The 18,446-nt window shown below is 49.1% G+C and overlaps 1 protein-coding gene across 18 annotated transcripts in view; it reads right to left on the bottom strand.

The window, feature by feature from the left end:
- Nucleotides 1–947: 947 nt before the first annotated feature.
- The window catches only part of SHROOM2 (shroom family member 2), a 164,498-nt gene continuing 146,999 nt past the window's right edge, over nucleotides 948–18,446 (bottom strand). For 9 of the 18 annotated variants that reach the window (XM_005592935.4, XM_074029347.1, XM_074029351.1 and 6 more), the window contains 4 exons: nucleotides 13,995–14,546; nucleotides 12,295–12,466; nucleotides 5,465–5,737; nucleotides 948–3,711 (listed from right to left, as the gene is read on the bottom strand). In XM_005592935.4, coding sequence (XP_005592992.3) covers nucleotides 3,445–3,711; nucleotides 5,465–5,737; nucleotides 12,295–12,466; nucleotides 13,995–14,546 — 1,264 coding nt within the window. In that variant the 3' untranslated portion in view covers nucleotides 948–3,444. The remainder of the gene's footprint in view (nucleotides 3,712–5,464; nucleotides 5,738–12,294; nucleotides 12,467–13,994; nucleotides 14,547–18,446) is intronic. The other 9 variants (XM_005592936.5, XM_074029348.1, XM_074029356.1 and 6 more) reach the window with 1 other exon arrangement.

Below are 18,446 nucleotides of genomic sequence, written 5' to 3'. Positions count from 1 at the left end.
CAGGTCTCACAAATCTGCTTCCTAGCAGAAACATTTCTAATCCTACCAATTAAAAGAAATCAACCGTATCTATCTCTCGGGTGGTTCTGGCAGGCGGATCTATTCTGACTGCAGAGACAGTGTTTCCTCCAGGTGCACAACAGGATGAGAGCTGTATTCATAGCTTATGCAGCCGTGCTGTGAACCAAGCATGGCATCTAAGCACACGAACATTTATCAACTCATCTGACCTCACAGCAGCCCATCTCCAATTACAGAGGCTGGGTTACTTGCTGTGGCCACACAACTAAGAAGTGACAGAGGTGGCTTTGCTCCAGGCAACTTGACTCCGTGGTCCCAGCCGCTTTGGTGCCACCCCATATCAGTAGACATTAGGGGGCGGGCAAGACGGAGCCCATGGAAAGCCTCAATTCTTCATCCCTCCCTGTGTCCACAGTCTGCCACGTGAATTTGTGGTTCCTCCACTAAAGAGGTGGAGCCTGTTCCACCCCTTTGATGCCGGGGTTGGCCAGGAGATGTACTTTGCCAGAAGGTTAGCAGGTATGACAGGACAAAGCCAGGAGAAGCCCCTTTGTGACAGGGTGTGTTGTCTTGTGCCCCTGCCATGAACACATTCAGCCATACTGCTGGTCCCACAAGGAAGAGGAGAGGCACACAGCACAGAGTCTAGGCTGAATTAGCTCATCTACAAATTCATGAGCTAAGTCAATACTTTGTTGCACAGATTATTGCTGACATTTTATAGTTTGTTACACAGCATTACTGGGGCACCAGCTAACTGATGCGACCTGGTCCCTGTTTCTTTACTACAAACCGACTAGTGTAAATAAATTACACATATATAATCAATCCCACAGTTTACTCAGATGGCTTAAGAATCTGACATATGGTGAGGATATTCTTTTTTTACAAAAGCTGTAAGGTAGGTAAATCAAAGACATGCTCCATTCACTTGAAGAGACACTTTATTTTGTTACAGTCAAGCAGGATGATCTGTTGATAGGTGAGTGGTAAGTGTCAAGCATGAAATCTACACACATTTGCTGCAGTGGACTGAAGGATACAAGCCACAGGCCACCTCCCATAGGCAGAGCCCTCCACAGCCACGCTACAAGAAGGGGAAGGAGCAGCTGCCACCCAAGAACACCAGGGCCAACCATTAGCACCAGATTGCTTTTCTATGAATAATACAACTAGATACAGAGTTATGGATGTTGACTCACTAGAATCTTTGGGTCCCCACTAACCAGACATTTCAGAGGCAAACAGGGGAACTGACGGGACAGCTGACTCTATGTGCTTTGCTACAAGGATACTCGAGCACTATGTATTGCTATGTAGAAGAGGAAGTCCTAAAAAGACATCAAAAGGCTGAGTACAGACACACAAATTGGATTATTCACATTTTACACACATATCAAAATGACCACAATACTGTATTTGAGGGCAAAGAATAACAGGTAAAAGCTCTGTCAAACAAAATTCTCTGAAATTCCTTGGGTCCTCTCCCTGAGGGAGAAAGATGGGGCTAAGTGCACAGCTAGCCTCACCTTTTCAGACTGACCACCATTCACAGCGAGTGACCACCAGCTGGAGAGGAGGAGGGAGCTTCGCTGGCAGAACAGAGAGTTTTCAAGTTAGCAAGAGCTTAATTGAACAGGAATACACACTTTTGGAAAGACATTTATCCTTCTGGCATTGGTAGGCTGCCAGAAAGGCTGTTTATTGCCTGCATCATTGAGCTTGCCAGTTTGGACTTGGCTCTATAGAAGGCATTACCGCCAACACAGCCCCTCTGGCTCAGGCAGTGTGGATTCCAGTCTTTTAAGACATCTGTGTGTGTGCGTCTGTGCACGCGCACGTGTCTGCTTTGGTAAGGCGGTGGTCACTGTTGCTGACAAAATGAAATCTCCATTTCACTGGAAAACATCTTTTATGGGAATAAGGGGAAGTCAGGATTAAAATGATCTGTTGATCCAACAAATGCCCTAATACGGCCTAAACACGAAGTCACCCAAAGGATTCACTCACCATTAACATGCATTTAATTAAACATTTTTTGAAGAAATACACTGAATCTACAATTATTAGATAAAAATAAGTAAGTTATAAATTATAACCAAGCTGTCGGCGGCTGAACGTCTTTTCATGTGCTTGTTTGCCACGCGTGTATGCTCTTTGGTGAAGTGTCTATTCAAGTCTTTTGCCTGCTTTTCACTTGGGCTGTTTTCTTACTATCCAGTTTGAGAGTTCTTTGTACATCCTGGACACAAACCTTTTGTCAGATACATGATTTGCAAATATTTTCTCCCAGTCTGTGACTTGTCAATTGGAAACTGACAGCATGACAGTGTTTTAATAAACCAGGCTCTCTTTAGAATCCTGCCATTTCAATCAAGGAAATGGATATAGAATCTTTAAACTTCATGGCAGAAAAAGATCAAGCCCAGGAGTTGTGTAGTCCACGGGACCTCTGAAGAGCCAGAGGAAGGGGTCTTCCCGTACATGGAATGTGGCCCTCATGCCACGCTAAATGACTTAAGGAGGAAACAATGGAAAAGTAGCCAATTATGATGGACAACCATATGCATACAAAATACATGGGGGGAAAGCAACTGAAAAAATATTCTGTTAGTCTTGAGGAAGAGCTAACAAGCACATTACTACTGGACACACTCTTAACCAAAAAATTTTACTTTGCAGAAAAACTGTGATGTTAGGTGAGAGGGACTAAAGCTATTCGCCTGTTTGATGCGTGACTGTGTTTTTTAAAGCATGCACGTTATTTCTTTAAGTGGCAATTTAATCTTAGAATGAGTGAACCTAACCACACAGGTTGTTCCTTTCACAGTTGGTTTTTAACCATTAGGAAACTATTCACCTTTCCAAAAAGTTAATAAATTATCATCATCATGATGACGACTTCTGCTGGGTCAGAGAACATCATTAGATAACAGAGACAAATGCTCACACTGTTGAACGAGCAGGGACAAAACCTGGCAGCCCATGCCTGGATGAATCACAAGAGAAGATGCGCACCAGGGTCCCCCTCTCATGCACGTCATGACGTGCTGGCCGCTGTCCAAGCAGTTGGCTCAGCATCTGAAGACGGGAGGAACAACGGGTTTCCCACTGACAGTGACCACTCGGCATGCACCACAGGCCCAGCCCACAGCCCATGCAGTGGAAACTCACATCCGGCAGAGCCTAGTGTCAGATGTAGTTATGTGTAAAGGAAAATGGCTCTCAGCAATCAAAAGGGAAACTAAAAAATTAAATAAATCATCCCACACAAACACAAAAGTTATTGCTTTTCTAACAGCCTCTTTGCTATAAGAGAAGTCTCCAGGGCATGAACACGGGCGGGGTCTTCGCGAGTATCCTTGGGAACGGAGCTGGAGCTCGGAAGCCCCGTGCCCCTCTCCTCCACGGGGGACCGGTCTCTTATTTGCCCCTTTCAGGCTGAAGGCTGTCGAATAAGCACTTCAGCTGCTCTTCACCAAGGTGGATTTTATCTTCCAGCTCCCGCTGCTCGATGATGAGGGCCGACTTCATTTTCACGAAGTGCTCATAGTCCGCGAGGCTCTCCTCGCTCAGATAGTTGGCCAAAATGTCAAAGACGATGCGCTCGCGGCGGTCCAGGTTCTCCTTGAGCTCCTTGGCGTCCTCGTGCTGCTGGATCAGGACTCTCTGCTTCTCAAGCAGTGATTGCTGTTGACAGACAAACAAGCCTGTTGAGGACCAGGATGAAAGCCGGGGTACTGGCCAACCCTTGAAGACACTGGCAACTTGTGGGCTGGTCCCACAACTTATTGATGGAAACCCTGATGCCACCAGAGATCCGATGGGGTCCACAGAGACAAACCCAGGGCCCAAGGCCCGGGGGCACGTGTCTCATCAGCCTGAGGCCCCCAGAAGCCGCCCACAGGCCTCTCTGGGTTTCCTCTTGCTGTCTGAGCCTGCCTCTCTCCCACCTGCCTTGAATGGTGAGCAGAAGAGTCACCAAGGGACTCACAACGACAGAATTCTGAGATGCTGCAAAGGGCAAAGGACTGCGGGGCCCTCCTGGTATCAAGGTCCGCTCCATGGGAACACCGTGGGACAGCTGGCCACATGGGAGGACTCGACAGGAATTCAGGGTAGGCTTGCTAAACGCTCCTGGCAGAAGGAGGAGAAGCTCTCGAGCCTGCAGAGCATGTCTGCACACAAGGAAGCCCGAGGGTGAAGACGCAGTGCTGTGCACGGGTGTCGGCCAGCAGCCACCTCGGGCACGGTGCCACCCTGACCTAGCTAGTTCCACGACACAGTAACTAAGCACTCGGCTGAGTGCAGAAGGGCACCGTCTCCAAGCCCAGCTCCAGGACAGCGTTCTGCGTGGCCCAAATCACCCTCACCTGGAGAAAAGGGAGAGGCGCTTCTTCTGTTCCCCTTCTGAGAGAGGCTAAGATGTTTTATTCATGATACAGATGAACATTCTGAAGGCCTGTTCTGTGCAAACAAAACTAGCTGTTTTATTGATATTTGGCCTATGAGGTAGAAGCCAACAAGGCAGCTATTATTTCCCTTGGTTCACATGTGAAAGCACGAAAAGACAGACCCACTGAGAAACGCCTTGAGAGCTGCACGCCTCAGGAACAGGAGAAAAGTCAGGTGCACGGTCTGGTTCCTTCTAGACTGATATATGCCCTCTTGTTAAATCACAGCTACAACAACCACAAGAAAATAGCTATCACTGAGTACTTACGATCGTCAGCAAGCAGGTATGTCTGCTACGGACTTATACATGGTAAAAGAAAAGTTAAAAACAACAACATGATTTTTCTAAGAAGAGACGATTATCAGTAAGAGTCAATAGGAATATCTGAAAATATGTCAAAAAGAGGTAACAGTTCTTTGGGAAGATCCCACAGCCCTGCAGTCCAATGACAGTTCAACTCCTTGCATCTGATGAGCACCTTTTCCCCTCAATTAAAAGGAAGGAGGCCGGGCACGGTTGCGCACACCTGTAATCCCAGCACTTTGGGAGACTGAGTAGGCAAATCACTTGAGCTCAGGAGTTCCAGACCAGCCTGGCAAACATGGTGAAATCACATTTCTACCAAAAAATTACAAAATTAGCTGGGCATGGTGGCATGCACCTGTGATCTCAGCTACCTGGGAATCTGAGGTGGGAGAATCTCTTGAACCTCGGGAGGCAGAGGCTGCAGTGAGCCGAGATCACACCACTGCACTCTGGCCTGGGCGACAGAATGAGACCCTGTCACAAACAAACAAACAACTAAAGAAATATAAAAGGAAGGAGAGGGTATAGTGTGTGCACTGTCTTGACAAGGTCTGCAGGAGGAGGTGGACAGGTCATGTGGAAGCTATGCTAGGCTCCAAGGAGCTGACTTTCACGACACTTGAAAAACAGCCTTCCCACGAGACCATCCCCCATTTCCAAGTCAGACGCATCCGTATTTACCCGATCACCAGGAGAAGCGTTGTCGTCCAAATTATTGAGGGCATTCTCCACCCGGGCCAAGCGGCCTGACAGTGACAGCAGGAGGTTCACCACTTTGTCCAGGTCTCCAATGAACATCCGGAACTTGTCAAACTCGCTGGGCTTGCAGACGCCTTTCACGATGGCCTCCACCTCGGCCCCCAGCACAGTGTTGGCCTGCACATCCTCCAGCAGGCTCTCGCGGGCTTCCCGAAGCACCTGCAGCTTGCGGCTGATGCTCTCGATGAGCTCCTGCTGTTGGGCATGGGATGGCAAGGGAACACGGAGACACTAGTTAGGCCGGCCCCCACCCCGGCCACACTGCCCACTGCCACCTTGGTGCACCTACGTGAAAGGTGAGCTGACCTGCGTGAAAGCTCACTTTTGCATCATCAAATAATAGGGGATTTATATGACTAAGGGAAAGAAGAATGACTCCTAATGATACTATTGGCATTTAAAAATAAAACAAAATAAACCTGTTCTCATTCTGTTCATGCCCTATTAGAGAACATTGGAGTTGTGGCCCTGATGCTCATCATGGTAGATGCAGTTTTAACCCATATCTTTGGAAGGAGTCACAGACCTATGTATTCTGTCCTTTGGAATTTTCTAATGTAAAGACTCACATAGAGAGAAAGTATTGAGTCTTATGTCCAGCACCGAATTCCATGATTAGTAAGTGTCCTGTACATATAATTATTGTCACTACCAATTATTTTTATTTTTGTTTTTTGAGACAGGGTCTTGCTCTGTCACCCAGGCTGGAGTGCAATGGCCTCCCGGGTTCAAGCGATTCTCGTGCCTCAGCCTCCTGAGTAGACAGGATTACAGGCATGCACCACCACGCCTGGCTAATTTTTGTATTTTTAGTAGAGACAGGGTTTCGCTATGTTGGCCAGGCTGGTCTTGAACTCCTGACCTCAGGGATCCACCCACCTTGGCCTCCCAAAGTGCTGGGGATTACAGGTGTGAGCCACCAGGCCTGGCTTAGCAATTAAAATTTTAATTGCTAAAGACACACACAAAAAAATAAAAGAAAAGAAAAAAGAAAAAAAAATTTAATTGCTAATACTAGCATATAAAAATTAAGACCAACAAAACGATACGAATGAACTGAACAGTCTTTTACTATAACCTACTGATTTCAACTTGACCAAAATGCAAACAGATGACTGTTTTTAATTGTAATGAAATATATGTGACATAAAGCTTGCCATCTTGACCACTTTTCAGAGCATAGTTCTGTGGTGTGTGGTACCTTCATGCTGCCATCTGTCTCTAGAACTCTTTCATCTTCCCCAACTGAAACTGCGTAACTATTAGACACTAACACTCTATGCTCTTTCCCACCAGCCTTCTAAATGATGATTTTTTTTGACTTGTTTAGAGAAGCGGTCTTGCTATGTTGCCCAAGTTGCAGTGCAGTGGCTACTCACAGACATGATCATAGTGCACTACAGCCTCGAACTCCTGGCTTCAAGTCATCCTCCCGCATCAGCCTCCTGAGTAGCTGGGACTATAGGCGTGTATCACCACACCCTGTTTATAAATGATTAACTTTTAAGGAGCAAAAATAAAAGTGAAAAGTATGAACCCTTTAAATCAGCTGCCATCCTGAAGTGAGGTGGCAACATACGGTCTGATCTGAGTGACAGACAAATAAACAGATCCTCCTCCTCCAACGCCATATTTGAGAGAGATTACAGAGGTGGCTTTAAGGAGTCCGACAGGTAAGTCTTGCCTGGAAGAGCCCTGTCTCATGGCCATGGCTGTCTTTCTGCCTTTGAATCCGTCCACGACACATGTCATGGGAGTTTGCCTGAGCAGGGTGAATTGTAGGGAAGCAATGTTTAGGACAAAGGTCATGTGCTGCCTTTCAAGAACTCTCCCTGCCACCAGCCCTGCCCAAGATGCTGTTGACTCCACCAGCCTCACATCCACCACCGCTGTGGTTCGCTCGGGACTGTGATGCCAGCACACGCTCCGGGGAGCGCACGGCAGGAGGACGGACACTGAAGAGTGCTCAGGTGCACCGATCAAAATGAACTCAACAGTCAATGTGAACAGGAAAGCTCACTTTGTCATAACAAGCAACACTATTGCATGCAAAGTGGATCCTCGGCAATTGTCAGTGCCATCATCCCTTCCCTGGGGAAGCTGACAGACTCTGACCCCAGTGGGTCTGCAGAGCTCAGCAGAGTGGCTCATGCTTGGGCCTGGATGGATGAGAGACTGAAGTCTCGCTTGAACTCTGAGGGATAGAAGTGTCCAAGAGCAGCACAGGGGTCGCAGCCCTACCTCTGGGACTGGCATGAAGGTGAATGGGATGGCGGTGTGTAAAGCGCTTAGCCCAATGCTCAGATCCAGTAAGTCCCCAGGAGATATCAGTTCTCATCAACAATGGGATCTGGGATGAGGAGCAACTGCCCCGATTCCATAATCTACAGGTAAAATGACCAGGCGGATGAGTATTAGGCAGGAAAAGTCAACCCCACAGCAGGAGAGACACGTGCTAGATACGAGGCAGCCTATTTCCTGATTGCATGAGGTCTTTCCCTCACATAGATACTTCTATTTTATTTTATTTTATTATTTTATTTTTTGAGACAGGGTCTCACTCTGTTGCCCAGGCTGGAGTGCAGTGGCACGATCACCACTCACTGCAGCAGTGACCTCCTGGGCTCAACCGATCCTCCCACCTCAGCCTCCCAAGTAGCTGGGACCACAGGCATGCACCACCACACCTAGATAATTTTTTTTTACTTTTGTAGAGACAGGGTCTCCCCATGTTGCCCAGGCTGGTCTTAAACTCCTGGGCTCAAGTGATCCTCCTGCCTCAGCCTCCCAAAGTGCTAGGATTACAGGTGTGAGTCATTGTGCCCAGACACACACAGATGCTTTTAAAGAGAATCTCCACCTAGCATTTATATATCCCCCCAAAATGTGAAGAAATGTGAAGGTAGGTATGAGCTCTTATCGGGGGACTGCCTCCTCTTGGTTCAGTCCGCCTTGGGTTTTTCAGTCTGCCTCTCCTACAGGTGAAAGCGGAAAGCAGTTTCGCAGGATGCATCCACCCTGGCTGCTGAGTCACCAGCACCGCTTTCTCCCGGAAAGCCCACATGGAATGGAGACGTTGCTTTGGCTTCTCCAGGTCAGGTTACAGCTGCTCAGGATGCCAAGACATTTTCTTCCCTTACCATTTTAAACACATATGTGTCTAGATTTCTTTTCCCTTTATTTCCTCTGTCTGTGTCTATATATCTGTGTTTCTGTTCACCTACCTGTGATGCAATATACGTATAGATATTGATCTACCTATCTATCTATATTGGGGTTTGTCCACAGTTCCTGGCTCATCATTCCCACAGCCCTCGTTATAATGTTGGGGTGCTTTATGCCTCAGAAAACAGACTCTCGCTCCCTGACCTTCTCCTGCCCTCTTTGACCTGCCCAAAGCAGGATCTAATCTTCCCCAACCTTTCTGTAAAGAAATCCTCTGGCCCCTTGAATGACTGCAGGTCTTAAGATCCCCATATTCTCGAAGGGTCCTGCGGCACACCTAGGGGGAAGGAACGCTACATAGAGAGGCCAACAAGAATCTCAATAGGCAGACCTTGTGGCTTTCTCCGCAGTCTGTTAGGACTGGATTGTAGTCTTTTTGTTCAATCACATTTCTACACAGATGTCTACCAGGCCTATCCAATGAAGACTCCATTAAAGGCCCAAGAGGACAGGGCTAGGGCCTTCCTGACGGGTGAAGACAGGAAGGTTCCTGGAGGGTGGAGCACCCAGGGAGGGCATGGAAGCTCCTCTACACCCCTTTCCCAATGCCTCGCCCTACACATGTCTTCATCTGTATCCTCTGTAACACTCCTTATCATAGACGTAAATGTTTCCCTGAGTTCTGTGAGCCACTCCAGCAAAGTAATGGAAACTAAACAGGGGTCACGGGAACCCCAACTTGTAGGTGGTTGGTCAGAAGTCCCTGAGACTCAGACTTGCAACTGGTGTGTGTGTGGGGTGCAGTCTTGGGGACTGAGCCCTCAACCTGTGGGATATGACGCTACCTCCAGTTTGACAGTGTCACAACTGAACTGAATCAGAGGCCACCCAGTTGGTGTCCGCTGCAGAAGTGACTGCTTGCTGGGTGTGTGGGAAAACCCCCCTCACACATGTGGTCACCAAAGTCTTCTGTGTTGGTTGCTGTGGCGTGAGAGCAGAGGAAAAGCAGTTTGTACCTTTTCCTACTCACTACCTATCTGGAGAGACTGTTTAAATCGAGAATCTCACAGCTGAGAATGTGGCCAAATTTTAGATACTCATCACTTGAGGGAAAAGCACAAAACAGGAAATAGGCATGAAGAACTTCCCAAATTCCTATCTGATACCAATGCTAGCCTGAAGAAAGACTGTAAGCAATGCAGGTAACTGTGGATATGGAAAGACGCCTGTCAGGGCTGTTCAGGAATTTTTCAGTGCCATTCTTCTTCAGCAATTACGGAAATGTAGATTTTATACGGTGCGTGAACACGTGCCCTCAAAATCTACCTCAGTTGAGCTAATTTGAAACTGGGCTCTCTGGAAGGAGTCCAGATTTCTTTATTGGTTCTTTTACGTGTCACATGCACATTTTTATTGAAACCATTTCCCCTTTGTTAAAGGGCCATTGTATAAAGAGCAACCGTTGGCTTTCCAAGGTTTCTGAGACAAGACCTGGCCTGGGACAGCGCACAGATCTGTGGCTGTCCACACCACCCAGGGTGCTGAAGGGCTCACCACTGTGGTCCGTACTGTATGGGAGGCCCATCTGCTATTTCTTGCAGCATGTGGCTTTCCGGGAGGCTCAGGTAAGAGCCTGCAACAGTAGAGACCAGGCACACAGCCACTCTCACCCCTTCACTAAGATGGGCCGAGACTCAGGGCGATTGAGCCCTGGGCCATTCCCTTCCTCCACCTTTTATTCCCTTCTATGGGGAAAACAAGGTCTTTTCTGTCTGGGCCCTGCACTCACCTCCTGCTTCCAGGGAAAAGCCATAATTCTCAAAGATTCCAAACTTAAAGCAATCAGCCATCTGCTTCTCCTGAAGAAGCCCCACAACTCAACATGGTGCTCTCTTTTCTAGGCAGAGTCCTTCTGAGCTACCCTAGTATAAAACCATATTTTGTCGTCTCTGCATGCTGCTTCTCTACCAGCCACCAGAGACCCCTGCTGTATCCCTGCCTGGGACTTCCACTCTCTCACCTCTGTCCTTAGTCTTCTCCTAAAATAGGGGGTCCCCTGATTTGGCTCTCAGCTCTATGACCACCTAGCAATGCGGTGACTGGGACAACTGTGGTCCCCCTGGGAATGTTGGAAGCCTGCAGAATTCGGGTCTCATGTGTTCCCCTGAAGCAGCTACAGAGCAGGTGGCCTGCTAAGTCCCCACCTGTGCTGTACTCGCTTCCTCCCTGAACATGCCCCCGCCTGTGCACGTGTTGCAGGAACGTGCGACATCATAAGTGTGTGGCTGCGGGAAAGCAGGGAGAAAATGTAATACAGCAGTGGCCACTTTGTCAAATCAAGCAGGAAAACAGGACCGCTGAGTCACCAGCACCATAGAGAGCTGGGATGTATAGCACGTGCTTCTGGTGCAGGTGCCCAACTCACGCTTGCTGAACTAAAGTGAGGCCAACTTCCAGGCCACAGTGACTCACTCAGTTCCAGAGCCACACTTCTGGTGAGGCGGCTTCCCAGCATCTCCAGCCTCCCAAAGCAGGTGGACAGAGTGCCCCACAGATGAGGGCGGCAGAATCAAGGCATGCAGCTTCTGAAATTCATTATATCATGAAAAACAAAGGCATGCGAGCAAAGAATGCAGTTCTCTACATCCAGGCAGGGTGTGGCCCAAATTCAAATGGTCCAGACGGTATGATTTTCCTGGTTCTGGGTGGAAAAACTGAACATGTTTTGGATTCTTTATTTTTCAAAAGAGGAATGTGCAGCCAGAATGAAGCGAATGGTACCCTGTGCCAGACGGAGGGCCCGTAAAAGCCCCAAGACCCAAACCCTTAATTTTCATTTCCTTTTTAATACCTTGAACCAAAAAGTTATCACCTTCTAGACCGGAAGCAGAGGCTCACGCCTGTAATCCCAGCACTTTGGGAGGCTGAGGTGGGTGGATCACTTGAGGTTTGAGACCAGCCTGGCCAACATGGTGAAACCCTGTCTCTACTAAAAATACAAAAATTAGCAAGGCTTGGTGGCAGGTGCCTGTAATCCCAGCTACTCGACGGGCTGAGGTAGGAGAATTGCTTGAACCTGGGAGGCAGAGGTTGCGGTGAGCCGAGATTGTGCCACTGCGCTCCAGCCTGGGCCACAGAGGGAGACTCTGTCCAAAAAAAAAGTTACCACTTTCTAATTTGAAAATAATATTCCTTTATCTGAGGCAGGGGGATCGCTTGAGGCCAGGAGGTCAAGGCTGCGGTGCGCCATGATCACACCATTGCACTCCAGCCTGCACGACAGAGCAAGACCCTGTCTCAAAAATAAATAAGATAAAATGAAAAAGAATGGTGACTAAACTAATTTGACACTGGATCCTACTGAAACAGCAAAGAGATGTTGGTGGAATGGGTCAAGATTAGAACACAGAACTAACCACAGAGGGCTTCATTAATATCACCTCAAATTCCACTGTCCTGAGTGAAAGCTGAACACAAACGCCCTGGGACACGTGGTACAGGGTCTGCGCTGGGGTAGGATGGTGTGGTCCGGATGCCTGCCCCTGCCTGGACACGCGCACACTGTCATTTGAAATGGGCTCTCCTACCTTCTTTACCGACAGGTCATAGTCCAAGTCGCTCCCCGAATCTTCTTCACGCTCCTGCTGCTCCTGCATGTCCTTCATTTTGATCAGCAGCTCCGCCTTGGGGGCCGACGTGCTGTAGTAGGTAGAATTGGTGGCCAGGGATACGGCCGCAGGCACGCTGGGCTCCTCTTTTCTGGGTAAAGGCGTGGGAACGTCAATGAGCTGGGACTGTGCATGCAAACAGCCCCTCCGCCCCACTCCCTGGGTTGTGACAAATCAACGCTGGCGCTCACAAAAGGACACCAGCCAGGGAGATGAGACAGCCAAACGGGGAAAAATAAGTAGGTAACAAGGTTAAAACTAAAAACCATCAACCCTGCCAAATGGATACTCGTAAGTGTAGGAAATGTAGTTTTTAAAAATGGCAAAAACTCAAATAAGCAGGAATGTCTAAAAATCTCTGCCATAGAGGTGAGAGCACAGATCACCTCTACCAGGAGCCTGGGTTGATGAGGACAAGGGCACGTGTGATGCTATCTACAAACACCAACCCTTCTCCCTTCCTCCCAGCAGCCCTGTTGGCGCCCTCCTGCCTGGGTTCACTTGGTCCAGCTGCTCCTCCTTGGCTGTGTGTCACACCCACTCCACCTTCCCACCCATGAATGATGCTGTGCTGGCAGAATGTATGTCAGCAGCAGGGAAGATGCCACCACGCATGCCTTTGTGGTCAAGCGGCTGAAGGAGATATGCTGAAAGTGCTACTTACAAAACCAATTAAAATACATTCGTTCAGGCAGGTGTAAATTGTCATAATTTTTTTTTCCTTTCTATTTCAAGAGATGGGGTCTTGCTCTGTCGCCCACACTGGAGTGCAGTGGCACCATCATAGCTCACTGTAGCCTCCAACTGCTGGGCTCAAGTGATCCTCCCACCTCAGCCTCTCGAGTAGCTGGGACTACAGGTATCTACCACCATGCCTGGCTAATTTTTGTACTTTTTGTAGAGACAGGGTTTTGCCATGTTGCCCAGGCTGGTATTGAATTCATGGGCTCAAATGATCCGCCTACCTTGGTCTCCCAAAGTGCTGGGATTACAGGTGTGCACCACTACACATGGCCAAATTATAATACTTTTTTTTAATGCAGATGTAAAAAAATTTCAAATAAAGTTTTAAAAATCCATTTCATAAAGAACCACATATATATTCAATCTAAGCCTTCATTCTCATGTTGGCACTGGGAACATGTGGGGGCTGGATGACTCTCTGTGGTGGGGGCCCTCTTGTGTACTGTAGATGTTGAGCAGCGTCCCCAGGCTCCACCCACCAGATGCTCGGAGCACCCCTCCCCATAGTGATATTGCCAACTGTCCCCCAGGGTAGACAACGGCCCCATTGAGAACAGCTGTCTTACGAGAAAGGAGACTTGTGGCCATCATCAGAAATCTTGCTGGCCTCAGGCCAAGGCGTGGTGGCCTGTAGTGTGGATTTTCATGTCAGGGCCAAAGTCATCATTCCCTGGGATGGGGCCGTGAACCCTCCATTCCTCTTTCAGGAGGCTCACAAAAAAAGTCAAAAAGTGCTAAGTATTGAGGAGCCCTTACGAAAATCTGTCTTCCCCAAAAGCACACATGAAAACAGAGAGGCATGCCCCCTTTCCCTTTACAAGTTTAAGAGATGCCACGCAGAGTCACGCCGAAGCTGGGAGGCCACGTCTACTCACCTCTCCTCTGTGCTTCTAGGAGAGGGGATTTTGGGGAGCAGCTTCCTCCGCTGCTGGGCTTCTTCCAGGAGGTGCTCGTCTTTGGGGAAGATACCTTCCATCAAGTCCATGGTGGTTTTGATCTTCACACTGGGATCCAGGATGTCGGCCAGGGACTTATCCTTCCCCACAATCTCCCTGGCCAGCTCCTCCGACTTCAGGTCTTCCACAGTCTTCTCTTTGGCCTTCATGTAGCTGAGCCCCGGAGGGGAGGCGCAGCGGTCTTTCTCGGGGGGCGCCTGGGTGCCCAGGGGCTGGGGCTCAGCTGGCTGGGCCCTATGTGGGGCCTCGGGCTCAGCACCCTGACGCGTGTACAGGCAGAAGCGGGAGTAGAACTGCTCCGACGTGCTCAGCGTCTTGATCTGGTCTTTCTCTAGCCCGCGGGGCAAGGCGGGTGGCTCAGCAGGGCGCGCCAGGCTCTGGCGGCTCTCCTTCTCTGGCTGGCTCTCCGAGTGCACGATCTTGATGGGCACCATCTTCACCGTGGTGTTGTTGTCCATCACCCGCTCAATTCTGGAAGAAAAACAGTCTGCTGAAATCGCAAAGCATGCTCCAGCCACAGACCCCGATTGACGCATCCCCTGCCCTCCCCTTCGGATGGGAACCTGACTCGAAGGCACTAGCCAGCCATCCGACTTGAAGGAGCCTCCATGATCGCACATCCTGGATGAGACAGAGGCCTCAAGAAGCTCCCTCTGACTCCTGCCTCCGCCTTCCAACCCCAGCATCCTTTCCATGCTCAAACTGCCAATGTCACCCCTGAGGCATCCCGAGGTGTCCTCCAGGGGTTTGTGGGGGGCTGTGAGGACTGTTTAATACCATTTGTCATTCCGCCGATGATAATGCAAACTTTAACAAGCCCTGTTTGGTTAAACGTTCTTTTGTAGGTGAAGCCTGCAGTGGATGGGCATTTTCCAGGATTCCCATCTGTCCTTAGGCTGCTGCAGTTCCGCGGGTTCCTGCGTACTTCTCAGGGCCTGGGGAGAGCTCCTCTCTGGAGTGGCTGTGCTTGGAGTCAGGCCAGAGCCCCCCACCATCCCACTCAGGAGAAGTTCCTGTGCCATGTGCAGGGCAGCCCACTCCACACTATTCTTGTACCCCCGTCCCCCTGTGCTTCAAGCTAGTGTTGCACAGATTTGCACACCAGTGAGATATGATCTCACAGTAAGCAGGGAGTCATCGGTTCTGTATTACTCCCAAAGGGCACAGATGTGCTTTTTTAAAAGTTTCAGCCAGGTGTGGTGGGTCATGCCTGTAATCCCAGCACTTTGGGAGGCCATGGCGGGCAGATCACTTGTGGTCAGGAGTTCGAGAACGGCCTGGCTAACATGGTGAAACCCTGTCTCTACTAAAAATACAAAAATTAGCTGGGTGTGGTGGTGCGTACCTGTAATCCCACCTATTCAGGAGGCTGAAGCACAAGAATCACTTGAACCTGGGAGGCAGAAGTTGCAGTGAGCTGAGATCGCACCACTGCACTCTAGCCTGGGCAACAGAGCAAGACTCTATCTCAAAAAAAAAAAAAAAAAGTTTCTGGATGAAAGGGACTAGAGAGGCACCTAAAGCACCCCTGGGAGACTGGGGGAGAGAGCACGGGAGGAACAGGCCCGGCAATGCCACAGTCCCTTGTCTGGGGCAGACCTGCACCTGCTGCTCTTAGCAGCACCGTGCTGGACCACGCTGACCAGGGCCAACTCAGCCAAGAGCTTTTCAAAGCACTGGAGAAGCAGCCCCATATGCTAGTGGTCAGGAGGGAAGCAAAAAGAAACAGGCCAAACTCCACAACCCCAAATTAGGATGTGTTTCTAATGAAGTCAACCCAAAACTGCCCCTACGACGTTACACAAATGAATCAAATTTTCCACAGCACGAGGGCAGCCACGATCTCTAAATTTCATGCTGTTTTTCCCTCTTTCACTGGTGACTGGGAATGCAGGAGGGCTCGTTCCCTATCAAGGGAGTGGTGCTCAGGCTGAGATGAACTAACTGTGTATTTTCCTCCCTCTCTCCAGTAGGGTCCATTAACATCTGATGTGTTTTATCTAGGGACTGACAGACACCTCACAACTGCTTCCTCATGAAGAAAATTTACAAAGTCTAACTGTGGAAAATACCGTTTAGATAGGTCAGACTTATAAAGGAAAACCCTGGCTAGGCACAGTGGCTCATACCTGGAATCCCAGCACTGTGGGAGGCTGAGGTGGGAGGACTGCTTGAGCCCAGGAGTTTGAGACCAGCCTGGGTAACACAGTGAGACCACCCCCCACCTCTCTGTTAAGAAATAATAATAAAAGGAGGAGGAAAACCCGGCCACCTTATCCAAGCAGCAGCAAACGCAGAACCTCTGCACTCCCTTCATCCCCCCATAGAAGCTCTGCTTGCCTATTACTGACTTTCACATCAGCCTGTGTTGGTATCCTCCCCCTTTTGTGCAGAAATTTGATGTGCACAATAGAAAAAATTAAACAACACAAACAAATCTCCCTTCACAGGTTTTAAAGTATTGGGAAAGAGGCTGGGCACAGTGGCTCGCCCCTGTAATCCCAGCACTTTGGGAGGCCGAGGCAGGCAGATCACGTGAGGTCAGGAGTTTGAGACCAGCCTGGCCAACATGGTGAAACCCCGTCTCTACCAAAAATACAAAAATTAGCCTGCCTTGGTGGCGTGCGCCTGTAATCCCAGCTACTCGGGAGGCTGAGGCAGGAGAATCACTTGAACCCAGGAGTCAAGATCGCACCACTGAACTCCAGCCTGGGCGACAGGGAATAAGAATAATAATAATAATAATAGTAATAATAATAATAATATAAAATAAAATACTGGGAAAGAAAAAACCAAATCTCCTGTCTCCCACAGGTTCACATACACTTTCCAACAAAGCATCTATTCCTGATCATTTTTTAATAGAAATGGTCTCTCTTCTTAAAAACGCTCTTGACTTCCACATGAGAACCGTTTCACAAGCCTTGACTTCAAAATAAGGACAGAACACAGTGGATCGGACCTTCCAGCAACCAGCCCTCATCAACTCACAAATTTTTCCTGTTAATGAGCCGTGAAGTCTATGAGATCTTTACTAGAGCAGCCTGAAAGGCGTAAGACACTTTCCTTTCAGAACCTTACAATGTTACCAATTGAAAGGATATCTGAGTGATCTTTAGATACATTTTAAATGATGCAAAGCCCAGTTTTGGCCCACAGAGAAAGCTGTGGTTACAACGCCTCCGCTGGAGATACAGGATCAGTATCAGTCATATCCTTTCTCTGCTGAGTTACTTAGAAGCTAAGAAAAAAAATGACTTGAGACTCTAGAGCAGTGAGGTCCCACAGAGTTTTCTGCGGTGATGGGAATACCTGTTATCTGTCCTGTCCAGGACGGCAGCCACCCTCCACACCTGGTGTGACCGAGGACCCGCATTCATCGACTTGGTTTTCTTTGCTCCACATTTACACAGCACAGGTGACGGTGGGTCCTGTACTGGGCGTGCAGCTCTACAGCAGGGTTCCCAGCCTAACAGCAGCTGGCATCTGCAGTCAGACAATGCTCTGTGGGGGCTGTCCATGCACTGCAGACCCTGAGCGGCCTCCCTGGGCTCCAGCACTGGATGCAGAGAGCACCCCCCACTCCCATCCCACTTAGGACAACAAAAACTATCTCCAGACATTGCCCAATGTCCCCTAGGGGCTAAAATCGCCCTCTACCTCCTAGGTTGAAAGCCACTGCTCTAGAGGATGAGACAGAAATTCTCCCCTTCTTTCATTTCTCAGTCCTTCAAGGCACTCAAGGAGGTGGTGTTTGTGTGTGAAAAAAGCTAAACAGCCAGTGCTCTTTTTTGCACAAGGTCTCACTCTGTCACCCAGGCTGGAGTGCAGTGGTGCCCTCCTGGCTTACTGCAGCCTTGACCTCCAGGCCCAGGTGATCCTCCCACTTCAGCCTCCTCCCTGGGAAGCTGGGACTATAGGCATGCACCACCATGCCTGGCTAATTTTTTGTAGTTTTAGTAGAGACAGGGTTTTGCCATGTTGCCTGGGCTAGCCTCGAACTCCTTGAGCTCAAGCAGTCCACCTGCCTTGACCCCTCGAGGTGCTGGGATTACAGGTGTGAGCTACCATGCTGGGCCTAGCGCTCTTGAAAGGTCAAGTCCCTGCCTGACATTTACCAACATCTCAATGGACGCAATAATTCCATGCCTGAAATCCTGATAGCACCATGAAACATGAATGAGTATTCTTCTGCTTTAACAAAAGGTGTAGGCCGGGCGCGGTGGCTCAAGCCTGTAATCCCAGCACTTTGGGAGGCCGAGACGGGCGGATCACGAGGTCAGGAGATCGAGACCATCCTGGCTAACACGGTGAAACCCCGTCTCTACTAAAAAATACAAAAAACTAGCCGGGCGAGGTGGCGGGCGCCTG

This window comes from Macaca fascicularis, chromosome X (assembly GCF_037993035.2).
Source record: "Macaca fascicularis isolate 582-1 chromosome X, T2T-MFA8v1.1".
NCBI lineage: Eukaryota > Metazoa > Chordata > Mammalia > Primates > Cercopithecidae > Macaca > Macaca fascicularis.
Note: the sequence above shows the minus strand (reverse complement) of the source record. Positions and strands in the feature narration are given on the sequence as shown.